The 21,412-nt window shown below is 38.0% G+C and overlaps 1 protein-coding gene across 10 annotated transcripts in view; it reads right to left on the bottom strand.

Moving 5' to 3' along the window:
- Positions 1-21,412, bottom strand: part of CEP170 (centrosomal protein 170) — a 181,855-nt gene that overhangs the window by 142,594 nt on the left and 17,849 nt on the right. For all 10 annotated transcript variants that reach the window (XM_073338241.1, XM_073338248.1, XM_073338240.1 and 7 more), the window contains exon 2: positions 4,448-4,593. In XM_073338241.1, coding sequence (XP_073194342.1) covers positions 4,448-4,552 — 105 coding nt within the window. In that variant the 5' untranslated portion in view covers positions 4,553-4,593. The remainder of the gene's footprint in view (positions 1-4,447; positions 4,594-21,412) is intronic.

Genomic DNA, 21,412 nt, shown 5'->3' on the forward strand with positions numbered 1-21,412 from the left:
AGCATCAGGACAAGCTGCTTGGTATTGCTCCACCAATGTGCTTATGTGTCATTTATGGTAGTGGTTTGTGTTACGTTTGAAGTTTTTCCATGAGGAAAGGAAATGGCTTCATCCAGACACTTCACAAAGCCTTCTAAATAGTCAGATGATGACTTTATTACTACCCACATAGACTGGATTTGAACTAGCAACCTTTCAACAAAAGGCTCCATAACCCATCAATAATTATAGTCTGGAAGCAGCTACAATTAACAGAGACTGGTACTGTATTTTTAAGTAAAAAGGAATTAAAAAAAACTGTTCTGTATTGAATATTGATTGATTGAACAAACAACCATACTCTTCGAAGAATTTTAACTAACATGCTCTGTGCAAAAATTTGTGCAATTTTTTTAATCATAATTGTATTGAACACACTATTTTAGCCTATAAAATTTCACTGCAAAGATGAAGCAACCCTAAAACAGGTATGCAGCATTTATTGTTTATACTTCTAGTCTCCTAAAACAAGTAAAAAAATAAAGCAATGTTTTCCAGACAATCACTACTGCTACTTCTCCTCTTTTAAATACAGAACAAAAAAGCTAATAAAATATTTACAATTCTGTGATCAAAGTATAGGCTGCTGATTTACAAATAAAGATGTATAATATGTACCTTAAATCTCATGTTTGATTGTCAAATACAGAGAGCTGTTCAAATCCTACTAACTGAAAAGTGTTGTGAAACAAAAAAACCCAACCCTCCAATACATTAATGAAATGGAGGGACAGGGGAAGAGAGGTAAGGAGTAGACAACAGAGAACAGTACTGCTCTTTTGTACTTGAAGGGATAATGGAATTTTCTTAGAATCAACTCTGTGAACCAGTGGCTCTGACTGAAATCAGAGAAACATGAATTCTTCAGAGGATTGCACAGATACTTCAGACAGTAAAGCTAAGATGTCTAATTATTGGTATATGCTACAGAGTTCAATTAGCAAAATATAAAAATATATGTACCTTAATATAGTATTTTTGCCACATAAGGTGTATTGCCTAAAAAGTATCCTTGGAATGAAACCTCGGGCTGACCCAAGTTTAATGCTGTCATCAAAGTAATTTATAAGCAGACTATCAAAATGAACTTTGAATGGTTAATAGTTATAGCAACTGTTGTGTTACATGCAGTCCATAGAGATGGACAAAGATACATAGCAACAACAGAAGGTATACATAACAAGGAAAGTCAGCTCTAGAAGACAGACTGAAATAATCAGTGACGATAAGGTTACTTTATATGGTTCTCAAGATAAAAAGTGTTGGAGAGCTCAACACCTTGCAGGAGTGAGCACCACCTCTCCTACTCATGTTTTAGAAATAACATTAAAAATTCTCCCCTCATGTTTAGTCCTAAACAAAACTTTGAAATTTATAAATTTAGTGACCTTCTACTGTGCAATTAATCTAAAATAATAGAGTTAATGTAACTTGGTTTACTCACTATTATTCACAGTGATAAAAAATATCAAAAGAAAAGGTACAAACAGAGATGGATTTTAGGATTAAGTTACTAGAAATAAAACATGGGTCTCATTCTAGCAAGCTGAAACTCCATATTTTTCTTTATTGGTAAGATGTATGACAGAGAACAAACAGGGAACATTGCCCGTGACAAGAGATAAAACACAAACCAATTACCATCAGGAGTGTACAGCAGACAGAAAACGATTTGAAGGCCAGTGACACTTCTAAAAACTTTTAAGTGTTTAGTTAGCCCACTTTTTTGAGCAAAACACTGATATGTAACACCAGAAAGGTCTCCCTTGCTTAAGTATATTTTTCAGGAGACTAAAGAAAAACTGATGTGTGGGCAGAAATATTAAAATATATGCAGGAACAACAATTACCGTAGAAATTTTTCAAGTGCTTGGACAACGTAAATTGGAAGTGGAAATTGTGAGTGAATAAAAATTATTTGACAGAGAGGAACTGTTTCAATGTCTTAACTGTTAATGTTCTTTTAAAATAGGTATAGGGCTACACATGTTTCCGTTGCAGTGAGCTTTGTATTAACCCTCCACTACAACGTTCTGAATGAAAATGTTTTTTGTATTGATTTCCAGATATAGATAATTCCATAAATCATTAATTATATTTAAAATTAAACCAATCTCATGTAGCAATCTTGTTTTGAATTTTTCACTGGTATCAATTCACTCATAAAATAAGAATAAGAAAAACTCTATTACCTCACCATATAAATTAAGAATGACTAAACAAGTATTTTTGGAACATTAAAGACAGAAACTTTAAATACTATATAATTGATCATGCAACTCAATGATGGTCCACCATAATAATAACCAATCATTTGGGAGAAAGGTGATGGGGGAGGGGGGAGAGAGAGAGAGAGAGAAAGTGTGTGTGTGTTGAAATAAAACTTATATCTAAGGCTGCGAGTTTGTCATGGAGGTCAAGGAAGTCACGGATTCCATGACTTTCTGTGACTTATGCAGCAGCCAGTGCGCCCCAAGTTTTAGTCACGGATATTTTTTAGTAAAAGTTATGGACAAATCATGAGCTGTGAATTTTTGTTTACCGCCCGTGACCTGTCCGTCACTCCCGTGACTAAAATGTAGCCTTACTCATATCACCTGTCTCCCAAGTGTTAAAGAAAGACTCCCCCTGTGGGTGGACACTCATGGAGAGCACCCTTCCAGCAGCTCCTCCTAGCTAAACCAGAAAAATCTGTGAAAGCACCTCTGCTGAGCATAAAGGTGGTCTCTCATTCATCCATGTTCTAAACTCAGGTTAAATACCCCCTAGGAAACCTACAAGCAACCAGTGCAGATTATGAACATCAATCCAACAGATTCTCTGCATGACCCTGCTTAATAAACTGATGACTGCATTCTGCACCAAATTTGCCTTCTAGATGGTTCCAAGGTGTAAAGCCATGAAGAATTACAGTAATATAGGTCACAAAGTATAATCAACTATATATCACATTTTTCATCTTCCTGAAGAAAAGAATATAGCACTCAGTCAATAAACCGTGACCTGAGCATCTAAATGTAGCTAAAAAACACTGAACAGCACCACCATTAAACAGCAAGCCTCTGTTACAAATGGTAGAGACACTTCCTTAATCCAGGATTCTGTAATAATCGACAATATTTCCAGTTGCTTCTCCAAATTTACAAGCATTACTTCACTTTTATCTTGGTTGACCATCAGCCTCATTCAATCCCCAATTTCATTCAGACACTGGGTCATTCATACTACTACATCAGCTGTATAAAATTAAATAGCAAAGCAGTCAATTATCAGCACACTGAAGACACTGCATGCTGCAGCCTGTATCTCCTTACTAATTTATTTTACTGCAAACAAATTAGATTATAAATTCTTCTGGGCAAGAATCTTGTCCTGTTACTTATCTCGTAAATCACCCAGGGCCCTACCCTTTACAATGTTCTAACATCCCTTCCCCCTCTCAGAAAAATCTCTTCTTACAACAGCCTTTTATACAAGATAAAGTAGGGCACACATATCTGCCATTAGCGTACACAATGGGTTCTTTATGAGGTATGAAAAAGCCAGAATGTAACTTACTGGTAGTATTGCTCAGTAATGACTACACATACAAGATAGGTTTTCGGAAGTGCTTTTTGCACTGGAGATTTTGATATGGCCATTAATGGCTGCATTAAAAACTACTGTTTTATTGAATAAATACAAATCTCATATACATTCAGTCTAAACCAAGTACATTCCCATTGTAATAGCTAGCCTTGTCTTTTACTGTTTTTGGACAAAATGCAGTAGAGAGTTTAAGAGAGTAGTCGTAATAAATAAAAAGTAATATCTCTGCTTTATATTTAAAAAGAAATTCTGACTAACCCTCCTTTTAAATACTATCAGGAAAATCAAGTAAGATACTCACAAAGAGCTTCAGGCCCAGATTCTGAATACACATATATGCTTAAACTTTATTACCATTAGTAATCCCTCTGCAGCTAAAACGACTATTTGTGATAATAAAATTAATCACATGCATGTTTGGAAGCTCAGGGCCTAAGAGAGGAAGCTATTCGGGTAACAGTTGCAACACCCCAAAAGCAGAGGTAGGAGTCCTTGGGGTGGTGGGGGTCCCCCCTGCAACCTGAAGTGCTGGCTGAAGTCACGGATGTCTTTGGAAGTCACGGATTCTGTGACCTCCGTGACGGAATCGTAGCCTTAACAATCACTATTCAGAAGCTACAAACAGCAGCACATTCATATTAACCATTTTGCTGCATGAGGAATGCAAAAGATTAGATCAATTAAAACTGCTGGCAAGATCTAGAAATGGAGACTCCAAAAAAAGTGAACAATTGGCAAATTTAATTCTCAACAGGAATATAAATCTAGTGTATTAAATCCAAATTTTGAACAGTTACACATGGAAGGCTGATGCAATTACCTGCAACATCAGCTCACAGTCATCTCTTCCAACAAAAATCATCTCTCGTGGCAGCCTGTGGCGGGTGCCTCCACTGCTCACCAAAAACCAGGATGTTAAGCTCATTTTCTGCTTAGCTGCTAAATCCTTGGCAAAGCTACGTCATCCTACAGCAAGACAGACAGAGAGAGGGAGAGAGAAATCCATTTAGTTATTTTTAGCTATAGCTCCTACTCAGCAAGTGCTGTGATCAGCATATATAAGGAATCTGAAAAAAGCAGTTCAAGAGCATGTATATTTCCCAATAGATTGAATCCGGATGTCATGGGAAGTGACACAGACTACTGGATTTACATAAAATCTGAGGGCTTTGGTTCATGTAACTAGACACATTCAATTGAAGAGGAAGACCTATTCAAAATAAATCAGTAGCTAAATAAGCAATGCCTGAGTCACGTTTTCAGAAAGCTTTTAACATCTAACTGCTTATTACAAAGGAAATTAATACATTAATGTCACATTTGCACTATCAACCACAGACAATATTAGATTCATTTCTCCTCAGAAAGAGAATGTATGTAAGTAGCTTTTATGAATCCATCTGTCTTAATATCAAACAGCACAGTTTCATTTCCCCAAAAAAACAAATTATAAAGAGAATTAAAAATGGAAAGAAATTGTAGGAATATTTAACTGTGCACTAAGTAATCTGAAATTAAACAGTCCCAACAAAAATGTATTAGTTCTTTGCTCTTCATTTGAGAAATTTAAAAGCAGCCATTACTAGAACACATCTTTCAAATGCAAATTTCATTTATAATGAATCCTCAAGACACTTTATAAAAGGATTATTATTATTAAAAACCAAATCTAACAAAAAAGTATTAAAAGCTTTAAAAGTCCCAAAGCATGATTACTAATAAATATTTTATATTGTCACTTGATTCATCAATGGACAGTCTAGGATATAGGGCATTAAAAGTTTCTTCGGATGAAGAAAAATACAGCCATTAAATACCTTGAGAGTTTGAAAATTAATACACAATTTAATGGGGTGAGGGCACCAATGTTAGCAGCTACTGGATAACAGACAAAGATTTAATCAGGCGCACCCACAAAAAAGCCTTTAGTTGTCAAGTCTTGGAAAAATTAAAGTATTAATCAAGCATTCCAAGTCTCTTATTAAAAAAATGTAGCAGCCAGACAATATTCCAGAAATATTCTAGTTGACAGAATGATATTGTAGTTGTGAAACCTGAGAATAAATCCACTGACAAAGATCTATGTCAATACAGCATCCACATTCCTTTCATTAGGAGAGGGTCTCAATAGGAGTTGCCAACCTGAGAGCCCCAACTCAACAATCAAACAATTGGCATTTTTGGTTTTGTTCTAGATTTCATAAAATTATGGGAAATGATATCTGTATCACATTTCAAAGAGGCAAACTCAACCTGACAAATGGATGAAGTTTGCAGCAGATCATGGCATCATCTCCTTAACAACAAAAATGCAGTGCAGAATGTAAAGACAAAGAGTAACATGTAAATGTAGAATAATAATATGGTCACAGCAATGATCCAAGAGGCAAACTACAACACAAAGGAGAGAGAGACTTTGATCTGAATTGAGGCATGGTAATCTCCGATGTTAATAGGAATGAAGCAAGTCAAAGCTGTATCCGACAGCCTTACAACAGAGCATAAATGCGTTGAAGGATAATCATGGCAGATGCTTAAAACTGAAAAAAACTAGTCTGTGAGCTGTACATCTGGATTGATAGTTTTTACACAACGTCAAAGCAAACTTATTAGGAATTGGCTAAAATTTATACATAGCCTCCATTGCTGTAGGTTTCTTTAGCAAATAAACAAAAGATGTTTTAATACAGTGAGTGATACAGTGTTTTAATACAGGTATTATTGTATTCAGGGATGCAGGTCACAGAATGTAGTAGAATTATCTTTCCATAGGTTCTACCATATCAGACATTTTAAAAACAAGGATGTTTCCAATTAGTGTTCTCCCAATGAATCTAAATAGTATGGGTAAATTTACCCTACGGCACAGAAAATATGAATAAAACTGTTTCAGTCTGACAAAACATATCCAACATCTACAGAGAAGACAATTTCATGAATAAAAACCTGCAGAAATCACATTAAAACATGGTATTATTTTAGTGAACCACTAACCAAAACAGTTTATTCAGTATTTTTCTGAGAGAGAACTAAGTTAACCTGATTTTACTTTCCAGCTTTTAAATCGTACATTTTTGTTTTGTTCAGACTGCAAATGTACTGCATTCATAATCATAAACTATCCAGTTCAATGTATTTCTTACTGCTTTTACTTTGCTCCTTTTAATCTTCCATCTGCTTACTTCTATAAAATTTGGGGGTTTGTTTTGTTGCTCTAATTTAAATATGAATATCCAGCTCAAACCAGTGCCCAATGAAGTTTTATTTGAAAAAACAAAACAAAAAACAACCTTTCAATCCAAATACCTTACTTGGCATATCTAGATTTTAACACCAATAAGAAAAGTAACAATTTTGATTTTTAGAATACAGACATTAACAATTAGGTCAGCAACAACCATGTCACAAACAACCCAGCAAACTCTAAATATTGACAGTGAACAGAATAAATTAAGGTAGCTGGAAAAGATCTTAAATATTTATCGTTCTGAGCTATCATAGCACTGCTTGGCAGCACATTTATAGTTAAGGGCCTGTCAACATTACCATCAAATAATGCTAGTGTTGTTTCAAACAGCACTGGCTGAATGGTGACAAATCATCAATCCTGATGCATATTTTAATTTTAAAATATTCTTTAGAACAAACCAGTGTCTTTGATCAGTGGGGCTATACAGACAAATCTAGCATTTCAAAACTCATTGAAAATCTAGAAAGCAGCAGCAATATATTATGTTTGAATAACTTTAGAACACTGATGTGCCCTATATAGTTTTAATTTCATACTCAAATATTTTAAATTAAGAGTGTGTGTGTGTGTGTGTATATATATATATAAAAATCAGTATTTTTGAGTCTGTTTTGTTTCTGTAATTTTACAACATTATATTAGGTAAATGCCTTGCCGGTAGTACACAGACTACGATTTTAAAAGATCACAGGCAAAGAAAATGGAGTGGGCATTCTACCTTTAAATCACCCCATTGTTTCAGATATTACAGTTCATCTGGTTCTTTATCAGAGGCCACAGTAAGCCTACAATACATTCATTATGAGTTGCAATATCTAGCCACTGCGGTCAGACTTCAGGATAGAATGGTAATTATGACTTTGGATTTTCTTGCTTTTGTAAGTTTGTGTTAATTTCCAACCGGGGAGCTAAAACACAACTACATTATTTTATAATGCAAAATTGAATACAGATATGAATTAATTTTACTGAAATTGTTACAAATACTACAGTGAACATTTCAAGTCTATGAAGAATGCAAACTGCACATAGAATTTCAATTTTATTTGCATCTTACACTACAGAAAACTCCAGTTTGCTATAATAAAGTATAAAGCAAACCTGTTTTCAAGACCAGCAAAACAAATTTTACATAGTACATAAATTTCAATATATCCAGTGATCTTGCATTATATTGCTTACTTTAAATAAGTTGGTGAACAATCCACAGTTGAAGACTTGGTGATGTTGGGAGGAAAGTTTAATTCTGGGTAATTATAAAACTGTAATAAATTTCATCATAGCCAAGTTTTTACAGTTTTGTTGTAGTTATGAAATGTTTTCTCTGTCTGGAGAGGAAACAGTGTTTTGTAGTTCAAGAGCTATGAATTTTGGAAACTTATTCTGTGGTCTATAAGTATCAACAAATTTATTATACTCACAGTTGTGTCAAACAGATGATGCACCAGCTGGGAAACTAGCTACATCATCCATATAATGTAATTAAATTCTAAGAACTGAAGCCCTGCATTCTGCAGCCAAGAGGTGGGTGTAACCCAATTCTGATATATCTGCAGATGCCTTGCCAAGATGATGATTTTGATATGCTAAAATGACATCACTGTAAGCAAAGCCTTAATTTTAATAATTAAGTATTAATCTGACAGTTGAGCAATTAGGAGCCTACATTTTTATAGTTGCCCATGGCTAGCAATAAGCAACTGATTCATGCAATCAGATAAGTAGTGAATGTAAGATTGGGGCCCTGGGGAGCAAACTCACACACCATGCTTAGCTGTAAGCAGGCGAGTAGTCCCACTCCATGATTTCCAGTGGGATTGCTCATGTGCTTGAAATTAAAACACATGACTAAATGTTTGCAGGATCAAGGCCCACAATTTCACTGGTCTTCCCATATAAACTGAGTATCAGTAAAACAATTTTGTAAATATTTTTTTAAAAGAAACTTCTTAGAAAATATACAACCAGTTATCACCACTAATTCATATGATTTAGGTGGTGCTAGTAATGCTGTCAATCCAACATTTCCCATTTACAGTTGCTTCTGACTTTGTCAAACTGAAATTTTCCATGTCATGTGTTTGTCTAAGGCTCATTTTTTATTTTTTAAATTTCAGCAAAAGCTGTTCAGCCATTTCTGAAAGTGAGATTAGGGAAAAACACAGTGTATTGCTCTTTTAAAAAAAATAAAAATCTCACAACTGTTATATTGAGCTCTAGCAACACATGCTTTGGAGCAGGGAACTAAAATTTGTCTGGGGATCACAGTATTAGGGATGTGTCTTTTCCCATTTGTGTGAAAAACTGTCTAAATGTGGTCAAGTTATAAGCTTTTGAAAAATCTCAGCCTGCACATTTGCAGTAGATACTTGTTTGACATATAAATTCTTCACAGATTCTCTGCACCGATCATGCTCAAATTTAGGGCTGCTGCGGTTGAATAAGACTATTCCTGCAATTGCTGCTCCTGGCTGCAGTGAGATGCTATGGCTCCAAGCACAGGAATTGCGAACAGGGAAACTGTCACTCCTGTGAACAAAATGCCCGCTGCAATTCAGGCAGCTTGGAGGAGGAAGTTGCTTGACTCGAATGCAGAGGGAACAAGAACCAGACTGGAAGTGACAATCTCTCGAGAAGGATGGGTGGAAACTGAAATCAATAAACTTGGGGGAATGGAGATTAGGACAAGGAAAAAAAAAACAGAGCTGGGATGGGGACAGAGTAGAAGTAACAGAGGAAGAAAGGGTCAGGTGGTTCTCACCACTAGAACACACTCCCCATAGAACCTGGATTTGAACCCAATTCCTGAGTCTCAATATTCCTTTGCTGTCAGCAAATGTCTGTGACAATCACTAGAAAAGCATGTCTCCTCTCCCTGTATTGCCTGGCCCACACAAAGGATGACAATCTACTGCTATCAGCTTCTCAGTTAGCTCAAGAAGGAGAAGTCTGTGCTGCAGATACAAAGGTTCTAACCCTGCTGATGAGCCACATGAATGTCAATGTGACTCTACATGATCGATTTCCCCCCCCCCCCCAGTTCGTTTTTCTTGATAAAAATATAGGAAGTTATGCACACAAAGCTTAGTTAAAAGGTTGCTAAGTTTTTGCATATTAAGTTAAATTTGCAAAGTCAAGCACTCAAAAGTCAGGAATTGCCAGAATATGGTTTGCCTGTGCAACTGTAATTCAGCCCCCTGGTGTGAATGTATCAGAATACAGACTAACTACAGATCACACATTTTTTTCCCACAAAAACCCTGGCTCATTTAATAACAAAAGATGCTCAATGAATGTGCATCTTTTCAATATTTTGTTTTCTCCTCATTCAATGTGTGGCTCCATGCTTCAGTTACTGGCCAGTACTCAAACCCTACTCTGGATACAGAATTATTAACTTCCTTATTGACTTTCCTATGGAGCTCATAACTACAGTGTTTGAGTACTTTACAATTCACCTAGGATGTAGGAAATTCATTCTTGAATACTGCCCACAGATGTAGTCCCCTCATCTCAAAAAAGATATACTGGCATTAGAAAAGGTTCAGAAAAAGGCAACTAAAATGATTAGGGGTTTGGAACGGGTTCCATATGAGGAGAGATTAAAGATGCTAGGACTTTTCAGCTTGGAAAAGAGGAGACTAAGGGGGGATATGATAGAGGTATATAAAATCATGAGTGGTGTGGAGAAAGTGAATAAGGAAAAGTTATTTACTTGTTCCCATAATATAAGAACTAGGGCCACCAAATGAAATTAATGGGCAGCAGGTTTAAAACAAATAAAAGCAAGTTCTTCACTCAGTGCACAGTCAGCCTGTGGAACTCCTTGCCTGAGGAGGTTGTGAAGGCTAGGACTATAACAGGGTTTATAAGAGAACTGGATAAGTTCATGGAGGTTAAGTCCATTAATGGCTATTAGCCAGGATGGGTAAGAATGGTGTCCCTAGCCTCTGTTTGTCAGAGGGTGGAGATGGATGGTAGGAGAGAGATCACTTGATCATTACCTGTTAGGTTTACTCCCTCTGGGGCACCTGGCATTGTCGGTAGACAGGATGGGGGCTGGATGGACCTTTGGTCTGATCCAGTATGGCCATTCTTATGTCCTGCTCCAGTGATTACTTATATATAAAAAGTAGAACAGCTCTCATAGGAGAGACTGAGAAAGACCCACATAAGACTATCTTGTAGATCAGTGGTTAGAGCACTCTCCTTCAATGTAAGTTCAAATCCCTTCTCCACATCAGACAGAGGAGGAAACTTAACCTGTGTCTTCCACATCCCAAGTGTGTGCCCTAACCACTGAACTATAAGTCATAAGGATGGCACTACCTTTATCTCCTCCCCTTGCCATTTTTGGAAACTCGTCATCCGTTGCTCTTGTTAAAATGCCCAAAATCAAAATGAGAATTTTGAAGTCAGGCTGAACAAAACATTTTCTTTGACCCAACTCAAAATATTTCTGACTTTTATTCACTGAAAGTTTTGAAAAAAAATTGTTTGTTTGACCTGAAATGAAGCTTTTTTTTATTTTTCAGAACTGCCAGCAAAATAAAATCCATTATTCACCCAGCTTAGCCTCAAGCGCTCAGCACTTCTGCAAATCAGACTCTATGATCTCAAATCAGGCACCTAAAAAATGAAAAACATACCATTCATGACTACCTGTGAAAAGTTTGATTTAAGTGACTTGCCCAACATCACACAGAAATTCTATTTATTTAGCATTTGCATATTTGCCGAGACAAGCAACAGTGTTTTTAGTGGCCAAGTGGAGCTCTTGGAGCCCACGGCTGAATTTGCTTACTGGGGACTCCTTGACAATGTGTAAAAGGAAAAGGAGTACTTATGGCACCTTAGAGACTAACCAATTTATTTGAGCATAAGCTTTCGTGAGCTACAGCTCACTTTATCTGAGCTGTAGTCACGAAAGCTTATGCTCAAATAAATTGGTTAGTCTCTAAGGTGCCACAAGTACTCCTTTTCTTTTTGCGAATACAGACTGACACGGCTGCTACTTTGAAACTTGACAATGTGTATCACTGTTTTATCTGCACTGCACTGCACTTGGATTGTCTTGAAGACCCCAATGGTGCTGGTTGGCTGCACAACAGCCTTGCCCAGTATGGAATCGGTTAAGAAGGGTCCACTGATGACCTGGCAGGTTGAAACCGGGCAGGCATACAATAGGGTCTGTGACGAGGAACTGATTGGTGGTTGATGTTAAGCACCAGTCTTCCCGCCACAGGGACTCAACTGTCATGTCCCGTCATGGCAGCCTTCACCACAGTGGGTGTCATGATGGAAGATGTGTAGCTGGTGGACTAAAAAGATCGTTGAACAAGGACAAGCTTGGGTTGCTAGCTGCAATCTCCCTCCTGATTTGAGGAGCAGCAATGTGGCTCAGCAATGGAAGCCATGAAAGATGAGTTGGCTGGAGAGTTCCTATGATGATGCACATTGTTGAGTTCTATGTCAGCAAGTTTGGTGTTTGCTGAGAGACTCCATATTGGTGCACAGTACTCTGCTATTGAGTAAGAAATGGCAAGATGGCAAGATTGGAACATCCGCTCCCCATAAAGAACCTGACAGTTTGCTAAGAAGGTTGGCTACTATCTTGCTCAGGTGGCTTTTGTATGCTTCGTCAAGGATCACGCCTAAGTAAACTGGGTATGCTTCAGCCTCTGGCCATTTATTATGATGTTTAATTCCCTCTTAGCATTGGCACAGTGGAGGCAGTATGTGCGGCAATGGATCAACGTTCTCATAGTGCCATCAGGCTCACACTCCGACTCTTACAACTCAACCTTGAGGGCTTATCGAGAGCCAAGTGATATTTAATCAGGAACTCTATGACCGAGGCAGAGACAGAATCCAATTCTCCACAACAGCATTCAACTGACCTAAACATTACACTGGCCTTTCTGTTCCTGCAGTTCCCTGCCTCATTCACTCCATGTTTTCCAGCTTCTGCAACAAATGAGGCAGGTGTCCTACGGACAGACTCCACACTCCTGATTCATACCTAGAGCAGGTTCATCCTGTGCACTGAATAAGGAAGGGGTCCTGTGGAAAAAATAGTATGTGATCATGTATTTAAAGACTGTCATAATGCATATGCATTGTGGGGAGGGGAGTGGAATTAAAAATGTACACGCAACCTAAATTCATTAATTTCCTAACTTTGGAGTGCTTGACTTTGCAAATTTAACGTTCTTTTAACATAGTTTTTGTGTATGTACTATACTGTAAACATTTGAATGGGAAAAATTGTTCCTGAGAGAAAATGAAGTAGACTAGGTGCACCAAGGAGAGAGAGAGATGGATTAATATCTCTATTAGATAGAACATTCCTAACCATTTCTGATGTTAAAAAAATTAAAATTCATGAATTTTCTTTTTCTGGCCACCTCCCTTCTTCCCCCAGATAATTAGTTTTTAAAGCTGCAGCAGATACGGAAGTAAAAGGTTAACTATGATCATGTTTCCAGTGTTTTAGATTTAAAATGCATTTTACAGTGTTGCTGTTTTACAAGTATTCTGTACGCGCTTTCTTGAAACCAAAGTACCTTTGATCCCTCTTAGCCATAACAAGAGAATGTTAATGTTTCAGTTGGAGGGAAATTTCAGTTTATTACACTGCTGCTAAAAATATTCTATTTTGTTTGAATGAAATACTCAGGGGTTTTCTTCCTGATGCCTCTATGATGTTACAGTCCCATTAGACCATTTGATCACTGTTTTCAATGAACAGGAAATAGGAACTAGTTATAAAACTAGCTTATATTTAAGTCTAACATAAAACACTATGGGTTACGTACATACACAGGTTTTTAAACAAAAATTGTACCATATGCATATTACAAAAGGTAAAATGTATTCTATATATAACAGGAGATCTATATATAACTTCAAAAATCAATGAAAATGGATTACTTTTCCTTATCTAAGCCTACGTCTTACAAGAAAACTCATTAATAGCCTCTCACAGAGACATAAGTCATTTAAGAGGCATCACTTGGTATACCTTCACACTCCTTGCAGAATTTGCAATGCTCCCTTTTAAGTCTTCCAGGTTATTTCACAATGAGAGATATAATTTGAGACTACAATCTCACTCAGATGATTCAGGAGCCCCAGTTATCTCTTATTCACTCTTTAAAACACACAGAGTCAGAAAACCAAACCTGTATTTGTTTGGGCTTCCAGTTCCCAAATGAGTTTGGGAGCATTCAGTCTTGCTATAAATAGTTCACAAAACGAGCATCCATGTTTGTAGATGCAATAGAAAATGCATCTACATTTGGACAGGCACAAAAAAACATTCTTCAGGTTCTATGGCAACCAACTGGAATGATCTTACATCACATACTGGCTATGAGGAAAAGTCTACGAAAGACTTGGAGTAGGAGTTTCTCATCTGACAGTGCTGAGGAGCTGGCAGGAGATGAAAATGCCTCAGAAAAGCAAGTGACATTTTGAGCTAATGATTATGCAGCCTAAAATAATGCAACCTGAGACAACAGTGCTCAGAAGGAGAAATGCAGAACCTTTCACCTTGGCCCTTACGCACCAAGCAGCTGAGGTAGGTCTACACAAACACTGCAGGAGTGCCACTGTACAGCTTCAATGATGATGCTAACTCCACTGACAGGAAGGCTTCTCCCATCAGCGTAGATATTCCACTTCTGTGAGAGGTGGCAGCTATGTCAACAGTAGAAGCCCACACATCAACATAGCACAGCCTACTCAAAGGGTTAGGTCAGTATAACCATGTTGCTCAGGGGTATAGATTTTTCACACCAAAGAGTGATGTAGTTATACCAACATAAGTGAATAGTGTAGACCTGGCCTAACAGTGCCCATAAAGGGTGCTGAAGGACCCAAAATAATGGGGTGTAAAGTCTATTGCATTATAAAGCAAATAAGCAATGTTTCGAAAAAGCAAAATTCCTTTGTAGCATAGCATAGAAGAAAATGTTACCCAGATGGAAAAAGTAATTAGATCACGCAGGAGTTTTATACCAGACCAATTAGTTGTCTTTATTTATAAACAGGACAACCTCTGCTGTTTGTTTCATCCTATAGATTTTTTCTCTTGTAGATTTCACAATTTCTCATTTGCACCTGATTCAATATGAAAATAGCATACAGCATGAGACATACAATACCCAATGCACAAATGGCCAGACAGGAAGATAGGTGTCAGTTACCTTTTGCCTGAAAGGAAAATCTCTTAAATGTGTCAACACCTAGTGACCTGCCTTAACTCTAAGACCTTTAGATACATAACTCCTTAAATATTATCCATACTAAGATTTCACAATGATTATGAAGACCAGTAGGCTACTGGCTCTTGGTAGAGACCTCACATGCCACCCTTTGATGAATTATTATGCAGGTATCTCATTCAGGGGATCCCGATAAAACACTATGCACACCCTGTGCCTTCTGCCAGTTGGCACCAAGGGGCCCCTGGGTCATAGGGTGCCACAAGGGCTGAGATAAACCAAAGATTATTCAGATTTCCCCAGCTCTTGGCTTTGTGACAGGGATGGATACCATAAATTTACTTACATTCTAAACTGGAGCAACATGGTTTAATTGAGAAGTGAATAATGCAGGGATGGCCAACCTGAGCCTGAGAAGGAGCCAGAATTTAGCAATGTACATTGCCAAAAAGCCACAGTAATACATCAGCAGCCCCCCATCAGTTTCCGCCCCACTCCCAGCGCCTCCCACCCACCAGCAGCCCTGCCGATCAGCACCTCCCTCTCCCTCCCCCACCTCCCAATCAGCTGTTTCGTGGCGTGCAGGAGGCTCTGGGGGGGTGGGGAGGACCAAGGGCATGGCGAACTCAGGGGAGAGGATGGGAATGGGTGAAGTGGGGGCAGGGCCTGTGGCAGAGCCCGGGGTTGAGCAGTGAACACCCCCCTGGCATATTGGAAAGTTGGCTCCAGCCCCGGAGTCGCTGCCTATGCAAGGAGCTGCATATTAACTTCTGAAGAGCCACAGGTTGGTCACCCCTAGAATAATGCATGCTTAACTTTTTTTTTTTTTTTTCACTTTCAGGGTTGTTGTTAGTCAGTCCTTCCCCTTGTAACCCCTTGCACCTGTGGATCTAATTCTACTCTATTAAGCCAGTGTAAATCTAATGTATTTCCAGAAACTTTCATGGAGTTTACTCTGGTGTAACAGAGAAAAATTACAGCATCATATATTTTTATGACAGCATCTTCCTGTTCAGGAATTTGCATGCCATTGGAATAGTAGTTGAGAGTCTATTTGGTTGAATGCTCCAGTCAGTTGAGTGTTGACTAATTTGCATGACAAAACAAACTCCCTTTTTAACCTGTAATCACAGCTGAGTGATTTCTCAGAGTGCAAAGAGACATGGATTTTGAGTGAGCAATAATCCAGTAGACAGGAGAGTACCTCATTAATTAAATCTAGGCTCTAAAATGCATATTATGATTTTATTTTATATGTAACCATTTGTTTCTAATACTTCTGCCTGTCACTACTTGAATCTCTATGCTTTATTACAAAAATTAATACCTGATTTCACTACAAACAAATCTAAGTGCTGTGTCTTAAGCTGAGCGGTGATCTGAGGTGGAATTGATAAACTGGGGTGTACGGTTGCTTTGACAGGATGCTTTTACTTCTACCAAAACATACTTCTTTCTTACCTGCACAATGTTTTTCTATCCATCTATCTCATTCAAAAACAAAATCTAGTTATGACTAACCACATTTAAGAAGGGAACCACACAGAGTAAGAACTCTTTTTACTTACTATCCAGACCCGCAAAAGATGAAGGCAAAATGTGAACTTTTCTTCCTTTGAGTATAAGGGCACAGCCTGTGTTTTTAGTCTGTTAAGAACTGGAAACTGCTGAAAAAAACAGTTTATTTGTAGGATCCAAGAAGTCAAGTATTAACAGGAGAAGCTTTTCTCTTTAACCCTAGAAAATATAGAAATATTGAAGTGCAGCTTTACTCACTGAGGTCATTTTTCATAGAAGTGAGAATCAGGGCAAGTAAATAGCCAGTTATTTTCCTATATAATTTTGGGCCCCCCAGCTGAGGCCCTTCTTTTTGCCAGTGGACCCTGCGATAGACCTGCAGATCATCTCCAGGAACAAGGACAGGTGGGATAGCAGAAGTTGCAGCAGCCCTAGGAAAAGGGGGAAGAGGAAGGAAGAGCAACTGACTCCCTGGGAGCTCTCTCAGACCAGGGAGATTCACTCATCCAAGAATGAATAGAGGGCACAGGAAAGAACAGATCTACTTCCCTCCTTTCAGTGGTGGATCTCTGGACTGCCTGGAGTGAGCAGTTTGGCCCATCTGCAGGTAGCATGAGGAGAAGCCTGTTCAGTGCTCAGGGACAGGTTATCAGACTCCCCCGTATTACTTTCCCCTTTCAACTTTTTGGCAGGGAATACTCATCCCCTATATTCCTATTACAGGGCTACCACGAGTGCCTTTCTCAACCCTTCCAGCTGTCAGTTCCATTCTCAGGTGCGTGGTGGGTGTTTCTCCTAGAGCACAGTGGGTGCAGAAAATTCAAGTGGAGAGAGGCTCAGGTGCTCTTCTTCAGCTCCCTCTGTCACTCTTTTACTTTTGGAGGAAGTTCAGGGGGTGGAAGGTGTTTCTCCCCAGATCTCCCCCAAAACAACATTTGTATGTGGGGAAAAGTATGGAGAAGGAATAAGGAGATCCCCTCAACAGGTGTTCCTTCCTCCCCTTCCCTGATTTTCTTATGGTCTCTGCAGCCTCTACAGATCCAGCTGGCCTCACCCCCTTGCTGAAGATATACAAGTCTACGTGGAAAAGATTTCAGTCTGTAAAGAGGAAGGAAAAAAAGACTACTTGTGACATAACTGAAAGGACTTGAAAATTTTACCTATTAATGATAATAAAACACTTGTAAATGGCTATAACCTTTAAAATTGAATTATCTACACTCAGAATCCCTTTTTGTGGACTGCTGTTGTATTCAGAAGTACTGAGGTAGTGATTGTGCTGTTCAATATTTTTGTACTTAATTTTACAGCTGGGCATTCAGAATTCTCAAACTATAAAACCCTACTCTAAAAACTGTTAAAAAGATAGTCAACTGTTAGTTACCATAATAAAAGAAAGTTAAGGATTCATCAGAAGTTGGTTTTCTATTTTCTCCTTATCACAGAAAATAAGACCATTTCGCAAATATTCAAGAAAAAAAGTCAACAACAGCTCATTTTTAAATTCATAATCTTAATGTTCATTAAAAAGGAATCAGTTCTCAGATTCTCTGATAATATACCCTACATGAGGGAAAGGCTAAATGTAAATTTATTTTAGGCTATGTCTACACTATAGCCTATGTCACCAGAAGTTGAGTCGCTCATGGGGTGTGAATATTCCACCACACCTGAGCGACATAAGTTACAACATAAGCATTTATGTGCTGATGCAGCTTGCGGGTAGGGTTTTTTAAAATCGGTACAGCTGCACCACTGCAGTGCTGTACATATAGACATACCCTTACTGTGATCAACATTTTGATTTAGTCTAAATATTTTCAAAGTAAGATTTTTTCAAACTAAAAGGTAAAAAAATCAACTTGGTTTTCAAATGACATCAAGTAGCATGACAGGACAAAATATGACCACTTGATAATCTACTATGCCCTTTGACGTTCAGGGAAGTGAATCAAGGGTAGAAACCTTTTGCAATTGTCCAATATTTCAATTCATCCAGACTAGGCTGTCTACACAGCAAGTGACATAACAGTTTATTGAAAGTACCTACTTTGCACCTGGTTTTTAAGGAAATGTAATTTTTTAAAAAGGTAAGATTTTAAGTGCCTTTCTTCTGATAAGTGGGCATTGTGACTCTTGGTAATGATTATGCCCAGCAATTTAATTACCTGAGTGGGCACTAAGTCATCCTATCTTGGTATAAAATGTAATCATTGCCCTGCAATGCAATTTGGGGTCACACTGATTCATTTAAATGGAATTATACAAACATAAAACTGGAATTACACAGTGGTGAATAAAATTAGATCCCTTTGGTATCTTGGGCTGTGCTCTTCCCCACAAGAACCATAGTAAGTATTTCATAGAAAAATGGATTGATACAAGTACCCTTTTCCCTTAGAAATCCCATGGAGATAATCCTTATCTTGGTGTAGGTCTTCAGAGATGTCAAAAGATCAGAAGGGTGAGCCTTGTTTTGTAGTGCAGCATTTGGCAACTGAACCTCAGGAACCTTAAATGAGAGGGTGTGAGAAGAATATGGAAAAGATGCTTTAGTGCAGTGCTTCCATCTTGAATCTGAAATTCTTGGAGCAATTTTAGGTCCTGCACTGAAGAGATCTTTTTAGGTACTGTAAAGAATACGATCTACACCACAAAGTCTCTCTTGTTCAGGAACTGGTCATTAGCCCCTGCCCTTAAGAAGTGATACACAAATGAATCTGAGCTGAAGACTTGTATGGGTGTGGTTCCTGGGGTTCTGGGAAATAATCTTTTTCTGCTAAATATCTTGCCTAAATTATTTACCCACTTGACCAACAGTTACAACATTATTTTATAAGAAGCCAAGATCTTCTCCAGAGGAGTGTTTCAGTGATGGATGGGGAAGGTGGTGAAGGGAAGGAGTCAGAATGATACATTTTGCTGTCCTGTCCTTCCTCTCTTTTGTCTCGACCATCTTTTGCTGTAGCTCTCATATGGTATCTAGAAGAAATTAAAAGACTGTCTATGAAAAGACTGTCTTCGTCTTTACTAGGCCCTAAAGTTCCTTTTCAGTTGTTTCAGTGACATTACAGATTCTCTCTTTTAGGATGCAGTATGTCAAGTGACAGATGTCTTTTTGAAACTATGTTAGCTGCCACAATCACTGTTGCAAAACTCAAGAAGTTGAGAAGTATCCACTTCAAATGACAATGGTAAATAGACATTTTGTAGAATAGGTCTAATCCTCTGGACTTCCATTGAGAATCTTTCATTTAAATTCATCTGTGCAAAATGGCTATGCAAAAACATGTTGATGTACCCAATGCTGATGGGATCTTTGTAGAACTTCTCTGCAATACTCTAACTAGTCAGTCATCAGCATAGTGTTCTGATAGCTCCTGACAGTAATTAATGCATGTGTCTGATGTTTTCGGCTATGCAAAGGAGGTTAATCACATGGTTCACTATGTAAAATAGTTCTGGTGGCTATGATATTGCTGCACTGATTGTGGTGGGGTACAGAAAGATCATTTTGCTTCCTTTCCTACAGTGACAATCTTGTAAGAGTTGTTTGTGCTGCTGGCTGATGGATTCAGGATGCCTTTTGCACCACTGGTGCTCTACCTTTCTGCTTGTGCACATCAGCATCTATGCACCATGGTGATCATCGGGGAGTGAGCATCTTGGGGCCCTCGAGATGTCAGTGATCGCAGACCTCAGGTCACTGTACTGACTATTCAGAGCCTTGGCTTTTTATTAGTTGGCTTGTTCTCCTAGCTAAAATGTAAATTTTAGCTTTAGTTTCTATTTCTGTAAGATAGTCAAGACAAATAGTCAAGACTGATTCCCTGACTACTGTAAAGTGAATTATTTTTACCCCCAAAATATTGTACTCTCTTCTGTATTTTTATCCCTGTATTTTCTAGTTCAACCAATGAAGGTGGAGTTAACTTTTTTATTGAAGACAAACATCTGGCTTTCTAGTGACACTGCCAATTGAAAGGTTGTGCTGAAAAAATAGGCTGTGCTATAACTAGTGTCATATTGCAGTTTGTAGTGCAGTCATCTGTTCAGCACATTCAATTTATTTGATGCATCAGAGATTTTGTAATACTAAAACAGCCTGAGCAAAAGCAAGCATCTGAATTGACTGACTCATTCTGCCCTCAAGCTTTTATTGTGGTAGAGTTAACTGGGGATTATATGGGATTTTCTGAATGGTGCATATGTACATCAAATGGCTCCAGGTTATAAAACCTAGCAGTTGTGGCCTTTTGAAACACCTGTATAAAATGAGGCTTATGCGAGTAGGTCTCCTTCACCATGGATATGATGATGTACTCAAGTTGATAATCACAAACTGAATAATTACATACCAAATATTTTAACTACTGAGATATTATGTAATTTGACACATTCTACTGCTAGAGTCAAAGATGGTGGGTAATTCAGATACTGAGATGTATCTTTCACAATCAGTGATGCTGGGCAGAAAGGGGAAATGCTTTGAAGAATTTCTAACCCTTGACAGTACAATACATGATTTTGTACATTTTGGAAGCAGCAGGAGAAGTGAATAAGGACAGCTGCTGGTGTAGGCTTCATCAAAGTCCAGCCAGTGACATAACACTATCATCTGAAAAGTGTATAAAATTAAAACTATTTGCTTATAAGAGGAGACCTATTGGCAGGTTCAGCACAAGGTGGACTTAAAAAAAAAGTCTTCTGCTATGCCCCTTATGGAATAATTTGGAACTTTTTACAGTTAATCATAACAGCCAAGTCCACAGATGTAATTTTTTTTTTA

This window comes from Lepidochelys kempii, chromosome 3, assembly GCF_965140265.1.
Source record: "Lepidochelys kempii isolate rLepKem1 chromosome 3, rLepKem1.hap2, whole genome shotgun sequence".
NCBI classification, from domain to species: domain Eukaryota; kingdom Metazoa; phylum Chordata; order Testudines; family Cheloniidae; genus Lepidochelys; species Lepidochelys kempii.